The sequence below is a fragment of the Rhea pennata genome, chromosome 13 (genome assembly GCF_028389875.1).
Source record: "Rhea pennata isolate bPtePen1 chromosome 13, bPtePen1.pri, whole genome shotgun sequence".
NCBI lineage: Eukaryota > Metazoa > Chordata > Aves > Rheiformes > Rheidae > Rhea > Rhea pennata.
The window spans coordinates 22,322,889-22,340,108 of NC_084675.1; the positions used below are offsets into that span (position 1 = coordinate 22,322,889).

The 17,220-nt window shown below is 72.5% G+C and overlaps 3 protein-coding genes across 11 annotated transcripts in view; 2 read left to right on the forward strand and 1 right to left on the reverse strand.

The window, feature by feature from the left end:
• ZFPM1 (zinc finger protein, FOG family member 1) overlaps window positions 1–8,590 on the forward strand; it is a 31,012-nt gene extending 22,422 nt beyond the window's left edge. The window contains exons 4-10 of the mRNA XM_062586173.1: window positions 1,329–1,462; window positions 4,148–4,250; window positions 4,916–5,125; window positions 5,228–5,461; window positions 5,549–5,644; window positions 5,756–5,908; window positions 6,011–8,590. Of these exons, the coding sequence (XP_062442157.1) occupies window positions 1,329–1,462; window positions 4,148–4,250; window positions 4,916–5,125; window positions 5,228–5,461; window positions 5,549–5,644; window positions 5,756–5,908; window positions 6,011–8,085 (3,005 nt within the window). The 3' untranslated portion in view covers window positions 8,086–8,590. The remainder of the gene's footprint in view (window positions 1–1,328; window positions 1,463–4,147; window positions 4,251–4,915; window positions 5,126–5,227; window positions 5,462–5,548; window positions 5,645–5,755; window positions 5,909–6,010) is intronic.
• Window positions 8,591–11,237: 2,647 nt separating this feature from the next.
• CIDEC (cell death inducing DFFA like effector c) lies at window positions 11,238–13,206 on the reverse strand. Its single transcript, XM_062586383.1, has 6 exons — window positions 13,199–13,206; window positions 12,694–12,766; window positions 12,382–12,523; window positions 12,152–12,301; window positions 11,788–11,972; window positions 11,238–11,681 (listed from the first exon to the last, which is right to left on the reverse strand). Exons 2-6 carry the CDS (start codon window positions 12,741–12,743, stop codon window positions 11,489–11,491), a joined length of 720 nt encoding a protein of 239 aa, XP_062442367.1. The 5' UTR covers window positions 12,744–12,766; window positions 13,199–13,206; the 3' UTR covers window positions 11,238–11,488.
• Window positions 13,207–16,068: 2,862 nt separating this feature from the next.
• ZC3H18 (zinc finger CCCH-type containing 18) overlaps window positions 16,069–17,220 on the forward strand; it is a 50,986-nt gene continuing 49,834 nt past the window's right edge. For 8 of the 9 annotated variants that reach the window (XM_062586589.1, XM_062586594.1, XM_062586596.1 and 5 more), the window contains exons 1-2: window positions 16,069–16,090; window positions 16,946–17,028. The gene's annotated coding sequence lies outside the window, so the exon portion shown is untranslated. The remainder of the gene's footprint in view (window positions 16,091–16,945; window positions 17,029–17,220) is intronic. The other variant, XM_062586590.1, reaches the window with a different exon arrangement.

Below are 17,220 nucleotides of genomic sequence, written 5' to 3' on the forward strand. Positions count from 1 at the left end.
GAGGAGGCGGCAGTTGGGCTCCGATGGGGATGGGTTCCCGAAGAGCGGCCCGTTCCCTCCGGCAGCGCCGGCACCAGCGCTCCACGGGCGGCTCGAATGAGCCCAGCACCCCAGGCTGGGCCGCCCGGCGCCAGCGGCTCTCGGGCCGCTGCGGGGCCCGGCTCACTCGGGCAAGGCACCGAGGGGTCGGCGCTGGCGCTTTGGGAATCGGGTGCAAGACACTCGTGCAAGACACGGGCTCAGCCCCGCACCCCGACCGCCGACTGCATCGCATGCAGGGTCCCGGCCGCGTCCTGAGCCGGGGTGGCTGTCGTTAGCCGCGGGGTCCCCGGGAGCGGTGGCCGCGGCGCGGGTGCCTCTGCTGTCGCCCTTCCCCTGCTGCAAGGAAGAGCCACTCGCCCCGGCGGCCAGCGCCGCCGAGGTCCCGTCCTCCGATCCGGCTGCCAGCGGATGGTGCTTTCCTCCGAGGGGCCCCGTCTCCGCCGGGATGCGCGTGGAGCCGGCGCGTTCCCGGGGCGCGGGAGGCTTCGCCCCGCCGCGGACGGGGGGAGCCCGGGGCGGCAGCGCCGGCGGTGCCGCCGCGCCACGCTCGACGCCCAGCGCTTCCCGGCGCTCACCTTAAATAACCCCGGCGCAGAGAGGATCCAGATGTCAGCCCGGCTAATAAACACATCAGATTTCAATCTCTGCAGCCATGGGATCGTTTTATCCTCCCTGCGTTCCTACTTCTGAAAGCAATTTGCCTTCAAACACGCGGAGCCTCCTGCCCGCCCACCGCATCCGGGTCCCGGCTGCGCCACGGCCGCCGCGCTCGGACGGGCCCGGGCAGATCGGCCCGCTGCTTGCTCCGTTACGGAGCCGTTTCCGACGGGGAGAGGCGGGCGTGCGCGCGCAGGGGCAGCAGCGACGGGTGCGCGTGGCCGTCCGGGGCCGGCGCGGTGCGGCGCGGCGGGCAGCGGCGAAGCTCGCCGGGCAGCTCGGGTGTCCGTGCGTCCGGCCGTCTCCTTGCGGGGGCCGCGGCACGGGGCGCGCGGAGCAGCCGGCGCGCGTGCATCCGAGTATTGGTTACCTGCCATGTTATCTGCGCTCCGAAAGACAAAGGCGCAGTTAAAACATTTTAGAGCAGCCTTCGCAGCGTATTAACATGTTATCTCGCCCATTAAACCAGGGGCTTATCTCATCATCGGAGCCATTAAGCCCTGAAGCCGCTGCGACTTTGGGCGCTGGGACGGGAAGCGCTCCTTCCGCTGCGCCGCGGCGGCGTGCCGAGACCCCCCGGGAAGCGCCGGGGCCGCCGGCGCCCTCACGCTCTGCCCGTCTCTCCGCAGATGAGCTGGAGCTGGCCGTGCTGGAGGGGCAGAGCCGCGTGCGGGCCCGGCGGAGCCTCCCCCAGGGCTTCTCCTGGGGCCCCTTCCAGGGCAGCGTCCACAGCGAGCCGGCGTCTCCGGGGCAGAACGAGACGGTAAGGAGCACCGCGGCGCGGCACCGGCAGCGGTGGGTCCAGGAGCCGGGCGCCCACCCCGAGCGGGAAGCTCCCACCACGAACAAGAGCCGGGGGGGCAGCGAGCGGGTTGCGGAGGAGCTTTCCACGCTGAGCGCGCTGGGCCCCGGCTGCCCCGCACCGATCGACTGTGCTGCCGAAGCGGCTCCGGCACGCCGCATTCGGCGCCCGCCCGCCGGAGCCTCCTGCTCCCTCGACCTCGTTAACGGCAGTCACGGCGGGGCTGGATCACCGCCCCGCGCCCTGCCCCAGGCTCCCCGCGCCGGCAGCGGGCTGCCGGACACCGGGGACGGGTGAGCGGCGCCTCGGCGGCGTTGCCACCGCCCCGCGCATGGTGCAGCCGGGGATGCTTGGACAAACGCGCCGCCTTGCAAAGCAGATCGGGATCCGGGTTTCCCACCCCGAGTTGGCGCCACCGCGACTCCGGCTGTGCGCCCGCCGGCGCTGTGCCTGGAAAGCACCAGGCTCTGCCGCCGGCTGCAGAGGAGCAGGAGAGGAGGCAGCGCGGTGCGGGCGGCGGCTGCGCCCGGTGCCAGCGGCCGCCGCAGCCTTTCGGGCCGTGGGGAATGACAGGAGCGACGTGGCAGGGCGAGAGGATGGGAGCGATTCCCGTGGGTTTTGCATCGTTTTTGTTGGAGCAGGGACGTGCTGCGGCGCGGCAGGAGCGCCCTGGGCCCGGCGCACTGCTGCCTCGGGGCACGGCTGTCGGTGTGCTGCAGCCTGGGTCCGGCCCGGCACGGCACGGCCCGGCACGGCACAGCACAGCGGTGCAGCTCCGTCTGGCCAAGGCAGCAGGCAGCGCGGCCTCGGGCGGGTTTGGGAGAGCGCGGCGCTTGGGCGGGAGACGGGCGCTGCTGCGGCGGCGGAGCGCGCGTGCGGGCGTCCGTGTGCTTGCACGCGCATCTGTGCCCGGGCGTGCGCACGCGCGTGTTGGCAGGATGGCCGCGAGCCTCGCGGCCCGCCCGGGGGGTGCCGGCACGCTTCCCGGCCGGTTCGGCGGCTCCTGGCAGGGCTCCGGGATCGGCCCCGTCCTGCCTGCGCGTCCCCGAGCTCGCAGAGTCCCCTCCCGGGGCCGCCCCAAGACGGGGGAGCCCCAGCCGGGGGTCTCCGAGGCTGGCGGATCTCGCAGGAAGTCTTGGCTCCATCCCCACCTCCTCCCTTTTTCTTTCTCTCTCTCTTATTTTTTTTTTTTTTAGCTCAGGCCCGTTTATCTTTGCCGAATTAAATCCTTGATTAACCCTTATCTGCCCAGTTTGGCTCCCTATCTCCCGGTTGGCGCCGTGTGTCCAGACACCCGGTACAGGATGATTGATTTCTTAAAGATATGCGCGGCTTTTTTTCTGATACTTCATTTATTGTCTAAATATTTTTGCTCCCATTTCAGCAGCTCCCTTATCGAGCCGGGCTGATGATTCCCAGCCCTGCTTTCCTCCGGTGCTCGCCTCCCGCCCTATCTCTGCTTGGGGAACCGAGGAAGGAATCGCAGCTCCATCCCTGATACGGGCTGTCGCCCTTGGGTCCCTTCGCCTTTGCTGTTGGCGCTGGCGGGGGAGGCGGAGGAGGTCGCCCCCGAACGCCTGGCCGAGCCGCCGGGGCCGCTCGGCTCTCCGTCGCGGGCCGCAGCCTCGGGGCCGTGCGTCCCCTCGGATTCGGCTCGCGAGCCGAGCCCCCCCCCCCGTCGCGGGGGGCGGCCCGGGCTGCCCTTCCGCCGGCGGCATCGCTCCGCGCGCCGGCGTGCCCGCGGGCGGCGGGACGGGCTCGGGGGCCGCCGGGCACCCGCGGAGCTCGGGGCTCCGCTCCCCGCGCCGGGGGCCGGGCACCGCGGGCTCGCCGCCGCCCCGGATAACGGCGGCCCGGGCGGATGCGGCGCAGATAGGGTTTCCGATGGTTATCGGGGCCGGTTCAGAGCGGAGACACTGACCTCTTTGTTCCAGGGAAAACAAGGGAGGCTTCTCAGCGCGGGCTGGGGGCCGCCGGAGGGAAGCGCGGCCGGGCAGCGGAGCGGGGCGCGCTGCGGCACCGAGGGCGTCCGCCGGCCGGACGGGGCTCGCGGGCTCCGCAGGGAGCCGCCTCCGCCCGCCGGCACCGCCAGCTGCGCCGCGCACGCGGCGAAGCTGCGAAACCTCTGCGGAGCGGCCAAACCCGCCTGCCCGCCCCGCGGCCGGGGGGCAGCACACAGCCAGGCCGGCGTGGCGTCCCCCGTGGCACCGCGGCGTGGCACCGCGGCGTGGCGTCCCGCGTGGCACCGCGGCGATGGTGCGGGCGGGTTTCTGCGCCGTCGGCAGCGGCATGCGCGCGTCCGCGGGCGCTTTATCACGCTGCGAGCGCTCGGCTCCTTGCGGTGATAAGGCCTAAACCGGCTGAGACTGTCAGTCTGAGTTTGAGGGTTTAGAAATATTGGGACGAATAATTAGATTTCATATCGTTACCGCGGCAGCCATCGGAGGATCAGGCAGATTAATTTCCCCCCCCCTTCCTTTGCTCATCAGTATTCATTAGCGATGCAGGGAGGCAGCGCCGGGCCCAGGCTGGCACGGGCTGAGCGGCGAGGGCTGCGAGCCCCGCGCGCCTCCCGCCGCGGTGCTGACTCGGCGCCGCCGCGCCGCCCCCGGCGCTCACCCGTCCCTGCCTTCTGGCTGTCGGCAGAGCCCGCCCGTGACGCTGGTGCTGGGAGACGAGAGCTGCTGGCTGTCCAGGCTGCCCCTCGTGCCCGCAGAGCCCGACGCCAACGCCGTCGTCTACAGCAAGGGTTGGTATCTGCAGCGCGCCGCACCGCCGACGAAAGGGTCCCGCGAGCCGGGCGCCGGGGCCGGCTGCAGACGATGTACCGGTGCCCGGGGAAGCTGGAGCCCCGGCGCCCCGGTCAGCGACGCAGCGGCGGCACCCTCCTCTCCGGGCTCTGCGCCCGGGGAGCCGCGCCTGCGCCCGGCAGCAGCCCCCGCTGCCCACCCGGGCGAGTCCTGGTGGCCCCCTGCGCCCCGCCAGCGCAGCGTCCCCCCCCCCCCCCGTCTCGCTCCCCCTTTGCTGGGAGTCCCCTGGGCTTTCCCGGCGTCCCAGCCTTCCTGGGCTCTCCCCTCCCCGGCTCCCCTTGCAGACGGGGCCTGGGGATATGAGGCAGGAGCATCAACACGCAGCAGCTGGTGCAAACCTTACCGCCAGCGCTGGTGCAAAATTGGGTGCAAACGCTGGTGCAAAGTTTGATGCGAGCGTCGGTGCCAGCGTCGCTGCAAAATTCAGCGCGAGCATCGCCGCAAGCGCCCGGCCGTGCCAGGCGGCGCGGCTCCGGCGCGGGCTGACACTGCCATCTCCAGGCAAGCCCGAGCTTAGCCGGAGCCGCGCCGGCAGCGGGGCTCCGCGGGCAGTCCGGCGCGCGCGGGGGCCGCCGCCGACGGCTCTGCCCTTGCCGCCCGCCAGGCGAAGCCCTGTGGTGCAGGACGACGCGGGCCGTGCGGGAGGACGAGGCGGTGCGCGCCTTCGTCGTGGCCGAGCCCCGGGCCGTCCCCGAGCAGGCGGCGAAAGCGGAGCCCGGCGACTCGCCCTACCCGGCCGCGCTGCGCGCCGACATCCAGCTGCTGCCGCAGCAGGCCGGCATGGCGGCCATCCTGGCCACGGCGGTGGTTAACAGTGAGTGCGGCGGCGGGGCCGGGCCGGGGCCGCCCGCGTTCCCGCGGCGCTGCCCCCCGCCCGCCGGCCCACGCCGCCCGCCCCTCCTCCCGCTTTCCGCAGAGGACGTCTTCCCTTGCAAGGACTGCGGGATCTGGTACCGGAGCGAGCGCAACCTGCAAGCGCACCTGATGTACTACTGCGCGAGCCGCCAGAGCGCCGCCTCGCCCGCCGCCGCCGCCGCCGACGAGAAGCCCAAGGAGACCTACCCCAACGAGCGCGTCTGCCCCTTCCCGCAGTGCAAGAAGAGCTGCCCCAGCGCCAGCTCCCTCGAGATCCACATGCGCAGCCACAGCGGTACGGTGCCGGTGCCCGCGCGCCCCGCGCCCCGCGGCCCCGCCGCCCGCCCGGCGCCCATGCGCGTCCGCCTGTCCCGTCTTGCAGGGGAGAGGCCGTTCGTCTGCCTGATCTGCCTGTCCGCCTTCACCACCAAGGCCAACTGCGAGCGTCACCTCAAGGTGCACACGGACACGCTGAACGGTGAGCGAGCGCTGGCCGGCGGCCCCGCGGGCGCCGCGCGCCTGCGCCGCGGGGGCCGCCCGCTGACGCCCGCGCCGCGGCGCTCCTCCCCGCCGCGCGCCCCTCCCGCAGGCGTCTGCCACAGCTGCGGCTTCATCTCCACCACGCGGGACATCCTCTACAGCCACCTGGTCACCAACCACATGATCTGCCAGCCGGGCTCCAAGGGCGAGGTGTACTCGCCGGGGCCGCCGAGCCTGCCCGCCGGCAAGCCCCTCGCCCCGGGTGAGTGCGGGGGGCGCGGGGCACGCCGCCGCGCCGCCGCCGCCGTGCGAGGTGCCCCCGGCGGTGACGCCGCTGCCCCTCTTCCTCCCGCTCCGCCGGCAGGGCTGAGCCAGCCGAACAACCCGCCGGCGCTCAAGTGCAGCCTGACGGGCTTCCTGGGCGAGGGGCTGCCGGCGCTGGCGCCCCACGGGGCGCTGCGGGGCCCGCCGGCCCCCGCGCCGCCCGCCTCGCCGCCCGCCCCGCCGCCCGCCGCCGACGGGCCTTCCTCCGCCGCCTCCTCCTCCTCGTCCTCCTCCTCCTCCTCGGCGTCCTCTGAGCCCCCGCCGCCCGTCCGCGTCAAGGAGGAGCCCGGCCGGAGCCCGGCCGGCGAAGCGGAGGCGCCCAAAAGCGGCGCCCGAGCGGAGCCGGCCGGCAGCCCCGTCTCGGAGCCGGACGCCGGCTCGCGGACCTCTTCTCCCCGCAGCCCGCGCTCGGGCAAGGTGAAGTCGGAGCTGGCCAGCCCCACGCCGGGCTCCAGCCCGGTGCCCAGCGAGCCGGGCGCGGGCACGGCCGGCGGCACCGTCTTCCTGCCCCACTACCTGTTCGGGCACGAGGCGGCGGTGGTGCCGCAAGCCTCGGAGATCCTGGCCAAGATGTCGGAGCTGGTGCACAGCCGGCTGAAGCAGGGCCCCGGCGCGGGGCCGCCCGGGCTCTACGCCGGCGCCCCGGCACCCAAAGGCGCCACGTGCTTCGAGTGCGAGATCACCTTCAACAACATCAACAACTACTACGTGCACAAGCGGCTCTACTGCTCCAGCCGCCGCGTGGCCGAGGACGGGCCGCCCGGCGCCCGCAAGCCCAAGGCGCCCGCCGGGGCGGCCCCGGGCGAGGGGCCGGCCGACGGCGAGGGTGGCCGCGCCGGCACGCCGCCGGAGCCCAAGGCGGAGGAGGGCCGTGCCAAAGCGGGCTCGCCGGCGGCGTCGGAAGGGGCGGCGGGGCGCTGCAGCGAGGACAGCCAGAGCCCCGGCAGCTCGGTGGACGAGGGGGACGAGGATCCCAGCAAGACGCTGTGCCGGGCTTGCAACATCCGCTTCAGCCGCCACGAGACCTACGCGGTGCACAAGCGCTTCTACTGCGCCTCGCGCCACGACCCGCCGCTCCGCCGCCCCGGCGCCGCCAAGCCGCCCCTGCCGCCCCAGCCCCTCCGCACCCGCAAGCGCCGCAAGCTCTACGAGCTCCACGGGGCGCCCGGCCCCGCGCGCCGCCTGCCCGAGCTCCCGGCCCCCGCGGCGGTGGCAGCGGGCGCCGCGCGCGCCGAGCCGCCGGCGGCCAAGGCGCCGGCGCCGGCCCCGTCGCCCAGCTCCAGCCCGGACGCCGACGGCCCCATCGACCTGAGCAAGAAGCCGCGGCTGCAGCAAGGCGACGCGGCGGCGCCGCTGCTGCCGCTGGCCGACTACCACGAGTGCACCGCGTGCCGCGTGAGCTTCCACAGCCTCGACGGCTACCTGGCGCACAAGAAGTACTACTGCCCCGCCACGCCGCTGCAGCCCGGCGCCCTGCAGCGCCTGCAGAAGATCAAGGGCGCCGTGCTGCAGGGCCGCCGCAGCCCCGCCGGCGAGGACGCCAAAGCGGAGGCGGCGCAGCCGCCGGCGAGCCCGGGGCTGCCCGCCGGCAAGGCGCTGGCGCTGCCGCCCGCCTACGCCTGCGCCGCCGGCGGGGACGGCCCGCCGCGGTACCCGCCCGGCGCCAAGGGGCCCCTCTCCGTCTGCCCCTACTGCCCGCTCAACGGGGCCGTCCGCGGCGACCTCGCCGAGCACCTGCGCAGCGCCCACGGGCTCCTGGTGGCCGTGCCGCCGGCGGCCCCCGAGGCGCCGGCGCCCGGCAGGACGCCCGAGCCCCCGCCGCCCGCCCGCCTCCGCCAGGACAGCCTCAACGGCCGGGAGGCCAAGGAGGCGGCGGGCGGCGGCAGCCCGCGGCCCCCCGCCTCGCCGCGGCCCCCCGCCTCGCCGGCCGCCCCCGAGGCGCCCCGCACGGACAAGGGCGTGCAGACGCCGCCGGGCAAAGCCGCGCCGGGCGCCGTGCCCAACGGCAACCCGCGGTACTGCCGCCTCTGCAACATCAAGTTCAGCAGCCTCTCCACCTTCATCGCCCACAAGAAGTATTACTGCTCCTCGCACGCCGCCGAGCACGTCAAATAACCCCCCCCCCCCCCCGCCGCCGCCGCCGCCGGCGCGGTGCAGCCGGCCGGCGGGCAGAGCCCGGCGCCCGGCCCCGCTGGTTGCGTATTTATAGAGGAACCGCGGCCGCGCGGGTTTGCAGCGACGGCGGCCCCCGCGCAGCCCCCCCCATCTCCCCCCCCCCCCGCCCCGGCCCCTCCGACGGCGCCGCTCTCCGCACCGTGGGGCAGCTGGCGTGGGGGACCCGAGGCACGGCACGGCCCCTTGGCACCCCACGTCTCCTGCTGCCGCGGTTGGTGGGGCGGGGGGGGCCACATAGACACTACAGGGCCGGGGGGGGGGATTGGGGGCGCCCCGGGAAGCGCGTGCCTGTCCCTGCACCCTCTCCCCACCCCCAGGCGGTCCCATGGGTCGGAGCACCCGGCCGTGGGCCGGGCCCTGGAACGAGAGAGCACTGAAGCCGCGAGCGAAGCTGCCCCGGGCGTTGTGTGTATAAGCGTGTACAGAAATAAATATGTCTAATAAAGCTGGGCTGGCGCGTGGGTGCGCGGGGGGGGGGGGTGCAGGGGGGACCCGGCCCCCGCAGGGCCACGCTGCGCCGCGGGCCCTGCCCGGGGACGTTGCGCTGCGCTGGGCACGGGGGTGCCGGAGCCGTGTGCTTGGCGTAGGTGACCGCGCGGTGGCGGGGACAGCCTGCACGCAGCGGGGCCAGCGCAGCGTCCCTGCCGCCCCGCTGCCACGTATGCGGGCCCTGCACCTCTGCCACCCTCCCTGCCGCCCTGGGCATGCCGGGCATGTCACCCTCCCTGTCACTGTGTGTGCAGTGCGTGTCACCCTCCCTGTCCCCCATGCACGCCTTGCACCTCTGCCACCTTCCCTGCCACCCTGGGCATGCCGGGCATGTCACCCTCCCTGCCACCCTGAGTGTGCTGTGCACGTCACCCTCCCTGTCCCCCGTGCACACCCTGCACCTCTGCTGCCCTCCCTGCCACCCTGTGTATGCTGTGCATGTCACCCTCCCTGCCACCCTGAGTGTGCTGTGCACGTCACCCTCCCTGTCCCCCGTGCACACCCTGCACCTCTGCTGCCCTCCCTGCCACCCTGTGTATGCTGTGCATGTCACCCTCCCTGTCCCCCGTGCACACCCTGCACCTGTCACCCTGTGTGTGCAGTGCATGTCACCCTCCCTGTCCTCCGTGCACACCCTGCACCTCTGCCGCCCTCCCTGCCACCCTGAGTGTGCTGTGCATGTCACCCTCCCTGTCCTCCGTGCACACCCTGCACCTCTGCCGCCCTCCCTGCCACCCTGTGTATGCTGTGCATGTCACCCTCCCTGTCCCCCATGCACACCGTGCACCTGTCACCCTGTGTGTGCTGTGCATGTCACCCTCCCTGTCCCCCATGCGTGCTGTGCATCTGTGCCACCCTGTCACCTACGTCTGCCGCATGTCTGTGCCAGCCTGTCCCCCATGTGTGCCGTGCATCTGCGCCACCCTCCCTGTCCCCTTTACACACCACGTCTCTCTGTCACCCAGCACGGCTGGGGCACGCGGCAAATGCTGCCTGCTGCCGTGGGCTGCACGGGGCCTACGACAGCCACCTGCCCCCAACCTCCCCCCCCCCCACCCCCGCAGCAGGTGCTGGGACCGGTGCTGATGACTCCTTAATTATCTGGCTAATGAGGAGCCCGGGCTGAGATGAGGCACAGCTGGGCTGCATCGCCCAGCAGCGGCTCGGGTCCCGGCGGCGAGAGGGCTCCTGTGCTGGCGGGCAGCCCGGGATGCCCAGCTGGGAGCACCAGCGGGGGGGGCTGCGAGCCCTGCCGAGGAGCGGCGGAGGGGCCGCAGCCCGGCTAGCGGGGCTAGTGCAGGGGGGGGGGGTGGCTCCTGCGCCGCGCTCGGCGGGGAGGGCGCCCGGGGCCCCGGGCTAGCGGCCACGTTTTTAGGGCTGTTTTCTGGCTGTAACCACCAGCTGCAGCCAGCGAGCTCTGGGAGCGCCAGCGCGGGTTGGGTGCCCCAGCACCCCTTGAGCATCCCCTGCGGGTGCTGCCGGCGGGGGGGCAGCTGCAAAAAAAAAAAAAAAAAAAGGCTCCTGCCCAGAGGCAGGTCTTGCTCCAGCCTGCTTCCCTAGTGCAGATTCCCTGCGCCCGGTGCAGCCTTGCATTTCCAGGACACCAGATGGGCTCAGAGCCTCCCTCCCCCCGCCGTGACCCTGTGCCAGGTCGCTTGGGGCAGGCCCAGCCGTGTCCCCTCCACCCGCCGGGTCATCATAAGCCCTTAACTAACCCCCGCGCTGGTTCCCTTCCGCGGTCGGTAGCCTTGGGGCCGCGGGGGTGTTTGTTTCCCGCGGTCCCGCGCGGCGGCCGCCCCCGCCGCGTTGCATCGCATCGCATCGCGGGCGGCGTGCCAGGGGCCGCGCGGCGCGCCTGGGGGCGGCACCAGCTGCCGGAACGGGGTTGTGCAAGGCCAGCGTGCCAGCGAGGGTGCTTTCCTCCCTGCAGTCCCTGCTCCCGGCGCCAAAGCGGGACCAAGGCAGCAGTTGAGGCCTTGCAGCTGTGCTGACTCCTGCAGGTACCACCGAGCCGGGCGGCAGGGCTGCCGCCCGCGCAGAAACCCCTCCCCGCAAAGCTGCGGCACGCGAGTGCGCCGTACCTACGGCACCAGGTGCCCCACGGGCGGGGACAGGTCTGGGCACAGGGGAGCCGCTTTGCACCCTTCCCCGGGGAAGGCGGTGGCAGGGCACCCAGCACCCTCTCTGGCTGGCGGTGCTGGTGGGGAGGGCTCAGCCCCCCCGCCCTGCAGCAGCCCCTGTTTATCCCCCCCGCAGCAGCTGGGATTGCAGGGAGACGGGCAGAGGCACCAGCTCCCCGGGTGCCTCTTGCGACAGGCTCCCTGGCGCGAGCACTCTTGCGACACAGCCCAGCCCGGCCCGGCGCCGAGCGGGAGCTGCGCAGAGTGGGGCAGTGCCTCGGCGTGCGAGCGGGAGCTGCGCAGAGCCCCGGCACAGGAGCGGGGCAGGACACCGAGGAGGTCGAGTCACCCACCCGCCCGGGAAGGGGCCGGTGCTGCCAGCAGCCCTCCCGCAGCAAGGCGGGCGGCGGAGCCCAGCTCGGCAGGAGGGAGCATCAGCGCCGCTGCGGGCGAGGGGACACAGACCACGGGGACGGCGCTGGCTGGAGTATATAGAGCTTTACTTAAATAAATATATTTACAGAGTAGCAGACACCACAGAAGACCTGGCCATGTTCAGCCAGCAACGTGCAAGGGAGAAGCGTCCAGGCAGATTCCAGCCGCCCTGGTTGCGCCAAGCCGAAGAGGTGCGTGGGGAGGGAAACGGGTGCAGGTGCCAGAGCGGGGTGCAGGCAGCCTCCCCCCGTGCAGTGACCTCGGAGGGACGAGAGGCGCATCCCTGGAGCGCCGAGCCCTCATCGCAGGGTCTTCCTGCAGGGCAGGGGCGGGAGGCTGCGGGGCAGGAGGCTCTGCAGGGCCGGGGCTCTCTCCGCGTGCTCCTCCTTGGGCTCCTCCGTGGCATCCAGGAGCTGCTGCATGTAGCAGGAGGTGCCCAGCAGCACGTGGCCCGTGGCCTGCATGGTGAAGAGCGTCCAGCGCAGAGCTTCCCTGTGCGGGGACAAGGAAGGTGAGCACCCCGCGTTGCACCCACGGGCCGCCCCGCAAAGGGGGTCTTGCGGCCCCTGCCAGGGCACCCCGGCCCCCCAGCGCTCACTTCATGAGCCGCTTGGCCCCGTAGCAGCGCAGGTCGTAGGACATGCTGTAGGTGCCGTAGAGGGTGGCTTTGACGTTGAGGCAGCCCAGGTCCTTGGGGCTGGTCTTGTAGAGGTCGAAGGTGATGCAAGCCACGTCGATCCTGCGGCGCGGCTTGTGGGACAGGCTCAGCTGGTAGCCCGGTGTCTAGGGTAGAGCAGTCTGAGTTATGGGGCAGTGTTGCCTCTTCCTAGAGCATCTCCAGCCTCCCCGGTACCTCCCAGCCGGCATCACAACAGCACCCTGCTGTTCCCAGGGCAGGATGCAACCCCAGTACCCAGGGCTCCAGCCCACCCCAGGACCCTGTCCGGCAGCCGGGCGCTCACCTTGGAGGCGCACCACGTCTGCCCCTTGCTCAGGGCCATGAACACCGTGCCCTCCTCCAGCGTCTGGAAGAAAGCCTCCGTCTCCACAGCCGTGCCGTCCTCATCCAGGACCAGCGAGACGGGCCCCGGCGCGAGCAGGGCGCTCTGAACCTGCAAGGGGCGATGGCAAGGGGAGGCCAGGCCAGACAGACAGCCCACCCGCCCTGCCAGACGGCCGGCGCCGGGCTCACCTCGCGCAGCAGCTCGTCGAGGCTCCGTGCCATGACGCCCTTGCGCAGGCTGCGGTCCCAGTTGCAGACGCGGTAGGGCCGGGGCCGCGGCGCTGGGCTCGACAGCAGCTGCTGGGTCATGGAGGCGCTTGCGGAGACGCACCTGGGGAGGGCCAGAAGGATCAGGGGGTCTCCCAAGCCCACCACCAGCCCCGGGGAGCACCGCCCAACCCGTCACCGGTCACCAAGCACATCCAGTCCGGGGGCCAGGAGGCACCAAAGCAGGGAGGGCTCCGACACCCACCACGGCCAGGGCCACCCCACGGCGCTTACCTGGAGATGGGGTCAGCTAGGCGCAGACTCAGGGACTTGGCGTAATCCATCCCAGCGAGGAGCGCGGCCGAGCCTGCCGGGAGGGAAGGATTCAGCCCGGGGCAGCAGCGTCCTCCGGCCTCCCGCCGCCTCCAAGGAGAGCCCTTCGCACCGGCCCTGCGGCTCCGGCGCGGCGGTGAGCCAGCGCCCCGGCACGGCCGCCTTTACGCGAGGGCCGCGCCTGCCCTTTGGCCGGGGCCGGGCCGGAGGCGGCGGTGACGGGCTCTGCCAGCCGGGCTCTTGCGCAAAGCGGCACGCGGGCCCCTGAGTCAGCGCTGGAGCAAAGGTGAGGAGCAGACACGGGGCAGCACCTTTGCCCGGGACCCCCCCCACCCGGGGTGGGGGGAGCAATGGGGTCAGGGGTGCCCAGGGGGGCCCCGAGCCTGAGCCCGGTCCCGCCCTTGGGGCGCCCGCCAGCAGCCTCCACGCTCCCACCCCTTGCTCCCACCCCCTGCTCCCCACTCACCTCCCACAGACACCAAGCTCTGCACCAGCTGCCCCCGCCCAGCCCCTCTTATAGAGCTGCCACCCGCTGGCCCCGCCCCTGCCGCCCGAGCCAATCCCCTCCCGGCCAGCTGGCACGGGGGGGAGGAGCCAGAGAAGGGGGCGTGGCCAGCCTGGCACTCCTGCCCCACTGCGAGGGGCGGTGAGCCAGGACCCTCCCCGGCTGCCCCCCAAGCGAGCATCTCCTGGTGCCCTGAGCAAGCACCCTCCAGCTCACCGCAAGCAAGCGTCCTCCGGGCTGCCCCATGGGCACGTCCTCCACGTGCCCCATGGGCGCATCCTCTAGGTGCCCCGTGGCAGCATCCTCCTGGACTGCCCCATGGCAGCATCCTCCAGGTGCCCCATGGGTGCATCCTCCTGGACTGCCCTGTGCAAACATCCTCCTGGGCTGCCCTCACTGGAGCATCCTCGTAGGCTGCCGCATGGCAGCATCTTCCAGGTGCCTCATGGCAGCATCCTCCTGGACTGCCCCATTGGAGCATCTTCCAGGTGCCTCATGGCAGCATCCTCCTGGACTGCCCCATTGGAGCATCTTCCAGGTGCCTCATGGCAGCATCCTCCTGGACTGCCCCATTGGAGCATCTTCCAGGTGCCCTATATGAGCATCCTCCTGGACTGCCCCATTGGAGCATCTTCCAGGTGCCCTATATAAGCATCCTCCTGGGCTGCCCCATTGGAGCATCCTCCAGGTGCCTCATGGGAGCATCCTCCTGGGCTGCCCCATGGCAGCATCCTCCAGGTGCCCTATATGAGCATCCTCCTGGGCTGCCCCATTGGAGCATCCTCCAGGTAGCCCAGGAGAGCATCCTTCCCATGCCGCAAACGAGCATCCTCCAACCTGATCCAAGCAAGCACCCTGCGGGCTGCCCCGAGCAAGCACCCTCCGAGTACCCGGCAGGCCTGCCCCACGGACACGCTCTCCTGGGCTACCTCGAGCGAGCCCGCGCCCGGTGCAGTGCGGCGAGCAAGCCTGCGGGGGCCCGGAGCAACGCCCCGCCTCGCGGGCGTCCTCCGAGACGAGGCTGGCGGCACGCAGCCCGGCGTCGGCGCTCGTGCCGTTCGGGGAGGCGCGGTTCAGGGCTGGTGGTGCAGGAGAGTGGGGAGGGAGCGCCGGAGGGGCAGGCTGGCCCGGCCGCTCGCGCGCTGCCGGCCCCGCAGAGCCTCGCTTCCCGGCACGCTCACCTCGGTGGATTCTCCGCTGGCTGCTAGTGCGGTTGGGCTCCGTCTCCGGGCCCTCCGCCCTGGGCCGCCCGACCCGGCTGGGCTCAGCCGTCTGTTGCGACAGCCGGCTCCCTCGGGAAGGGCGACGGGATTGCTAACGCGCGGTCAGACCGGGGGCCAGCCGGAGGGGAAGGAGGGCGGCGGGTGCAGGAGGCGAGAAGCCACCGGCCGTGGTCTCGCACGGCGAGGCCGGGCTGGCGGGAGCGGAGCCGTGCCCGTGCACCGAGACCCCGCCGAGCCGGCCCCGTCGCGGGCTGCCCCCCCCCCCCCAGCGCGGCAGCGCCCAGGACCGGGACAGGCACTGCACAGGGGCCCACGTGCAAAACTGCTGGGCGCCGGCGCGACCCTTTCGCTGGTGCAATCGGAGGGAAGCTCCTCGGGCCCACAGGATGAGCCAGGCGCCCTAACGAAGGGCTCGTTAACACGCTGGTCCCAGCGCAGAGGGCCTGGCTGCTCCCGGGCTGGGGGCTGCTCCCGGGCTGGGGGCTGCCGCGTCCCTGCAGGCGCACGGCCCGGGACGCGATCCCGCACGGGCTGCTTCCGTACGGGAGCTGCTCCTGGGCTGAGCGGCTCTGCCGTGAGCCGTCACCTCCAGCATGTATGCACACGTGCACATCTGCTGGCACACTTCTGCACACGTGTGTATCCTCCACGTGCATTTGTGCACACACGTGTACAGCTCCACGCGTGCATCAGTGTCTTTGTGTTTATACATGTCCAGTTTTACGTACGTTTATGTCTCCGTGTGTGCACACATTTAGGTATGCCCAAATGTGCCCGCATATGCGTGTATCTAAATTTGCAATATAGGTATATGTAGTATCAGTATACCTAAATGCCTAAATGCGCACGCGTGTGCATATGCACGTGTGCACACACGTCTGTGCATCTCTGCGTGCATGCGCGTGTTCAGGGCCATGTTCACACGTGCATGCACACGTAGCTCCGTGTGTGCAGGCACACGTGTTCACGCGCCGCGCTGTGCGAACACGCCCACCCCCGCGCGCGTGCCCGAATGCCTCTCTCCACGTGTCCATCCGCGTCCACACGCACCTCCCCACGCGCGCCCGGTGCGCGCCCCTCCCTGCGTGCCCGCCGCACGCGGGTACCCCTAATGCGCGCCTAACCCCACGGGGCACACCTCTGCACGCTCCGCAGCTGCGCACGTGCGCGCCCCCCCACGCGTGCACGTGTGCTCCTCCCCTCCACGCATGTGCCTCCACGCGTGTGCGCGCCTGCAGGTGCACCCGCCTAGACAGGCGCGTATCCCCCGTGTGCCTGCCGCGCGCGCGCCCCGCCCCCCGCGCGTGCCCGTGTGTATCCCGCCCCCCCGCGCGCACGCTCCCCACGCGGGGCCGCGGCCGCACGTGGCCCCTTTAAGGAGCAGGCGGGGCGGCGGCGCGCGCGCGCGCGCAGGAGGAGTGCGCCCGCCGCCCCCTCCCCCCGGCGCGGAGGCCGTCGCGCCCGGATGACGTCACGCCATGGCCGCCCTGCGCCGCCGCGAGTAGAGGCCCCGGCCCGTCCCGGCCCGTCCCGCGCTGCGCGCCGGAGCCGCTTCCTCGCCGCCGCCCCGGCCCCGACCCCCGCCCCGGCCTCGGCCCCGGCCCCGGCCCCGGCCCGCCCGCCCGCCCAGGTGAGCCGCTGCCCGCGCGGCCGCGCTCCGCGGGCGCCGGCCGCGGCCTAGCGCCGGGAGGGGGGGGCGGGCCCGGGCGCCGGGGAAGCGGGGGAGGGAGCGGCCGCGGGTGCGCCGGGGACGGGGCGGCCCCGGGCGCGGGGAGCTGGGGGGCGGCCCGGGGGGGGGGGTCTGGGCAGGGGGCAGCCCCCTCGGGGGCGGCGCTGGGCAGGGGGGGGCGGCCCCGGGGGGAGGGTGCTTGGGAGGGCCGCAGCCTCCGTGGGGGGGTGGAGGGGACCCCGAGAAGGAGGGGGCAGCCCCAGGGGGAGTGGACTTGGGGGGGGGGCAGTGCGAGTTGGGAGGGGTCCTGAGATGGGGGGGCGGCCCAGGTTGGAAGGGCCTTCGGGGGGAAGCCTGTGGGTGGGTCCTGGGAAAGGAGGGGCAGCCCAAGTGGGGTTTGTTTGAGGGGGGCAGCCCCGGTGAGAGTGCTCGAGGGGGCAGTAGCAGCTGGGCAGGTGATGGGGGACAGCACCAGTTCTGGGCGATTGCTGGGGCCGTGATAGGGGTGGGCCTGAGTTTGGGGGGCTTGCTGGGTGGGTGATGGGGGGGCAGCCCCAGTTTGGGGGGCTTGCTGGGCAGGTGATGGGGGGCAGCCCCTGTTTTGGGGGGATTGCTGGAGAGGGTGCTGCAGGGGGGGCGGCCTTAGTTTGCAGCAGAACTGGGGGGGAGGTGAGGGGGTGCAGCCTCGGTTGGGGAGGTTTTAGGAAGCGGAGCAGACTCAGCTGGGAGAGGGGTGCAGCTTGGCCTCAGGAAGGTAGCAAGGGGGCAGCCTGGCCCCCAGGGGTACCCGCAGGGCTGACCGTCTCCCCTCTGCAGGCAGCTGAGAGCAGGGAGAGCTCCAGGAGCCGTGTCCCGGGGCTGCAGCAGAAGGACCTCAGCCTGGCCGGAGGCCCTGTGAGGTAAGGGAGGCCCTGGGGTGGAGGAGGAGGAGGGCTGGGGCGCCGCAGTGGCACCTGCGTTCAGGCGCCTCCTGTGACGGTCTCGTAGATCAGGAGCCTCCTCGCTGGGTGCTGCGGGACGGGGAGGTTGCGCGGCCCGGTCCTCTGAGCCGGCATGGTCTGGGCACTGCGCGTCCGTCTAACGCCACTTGT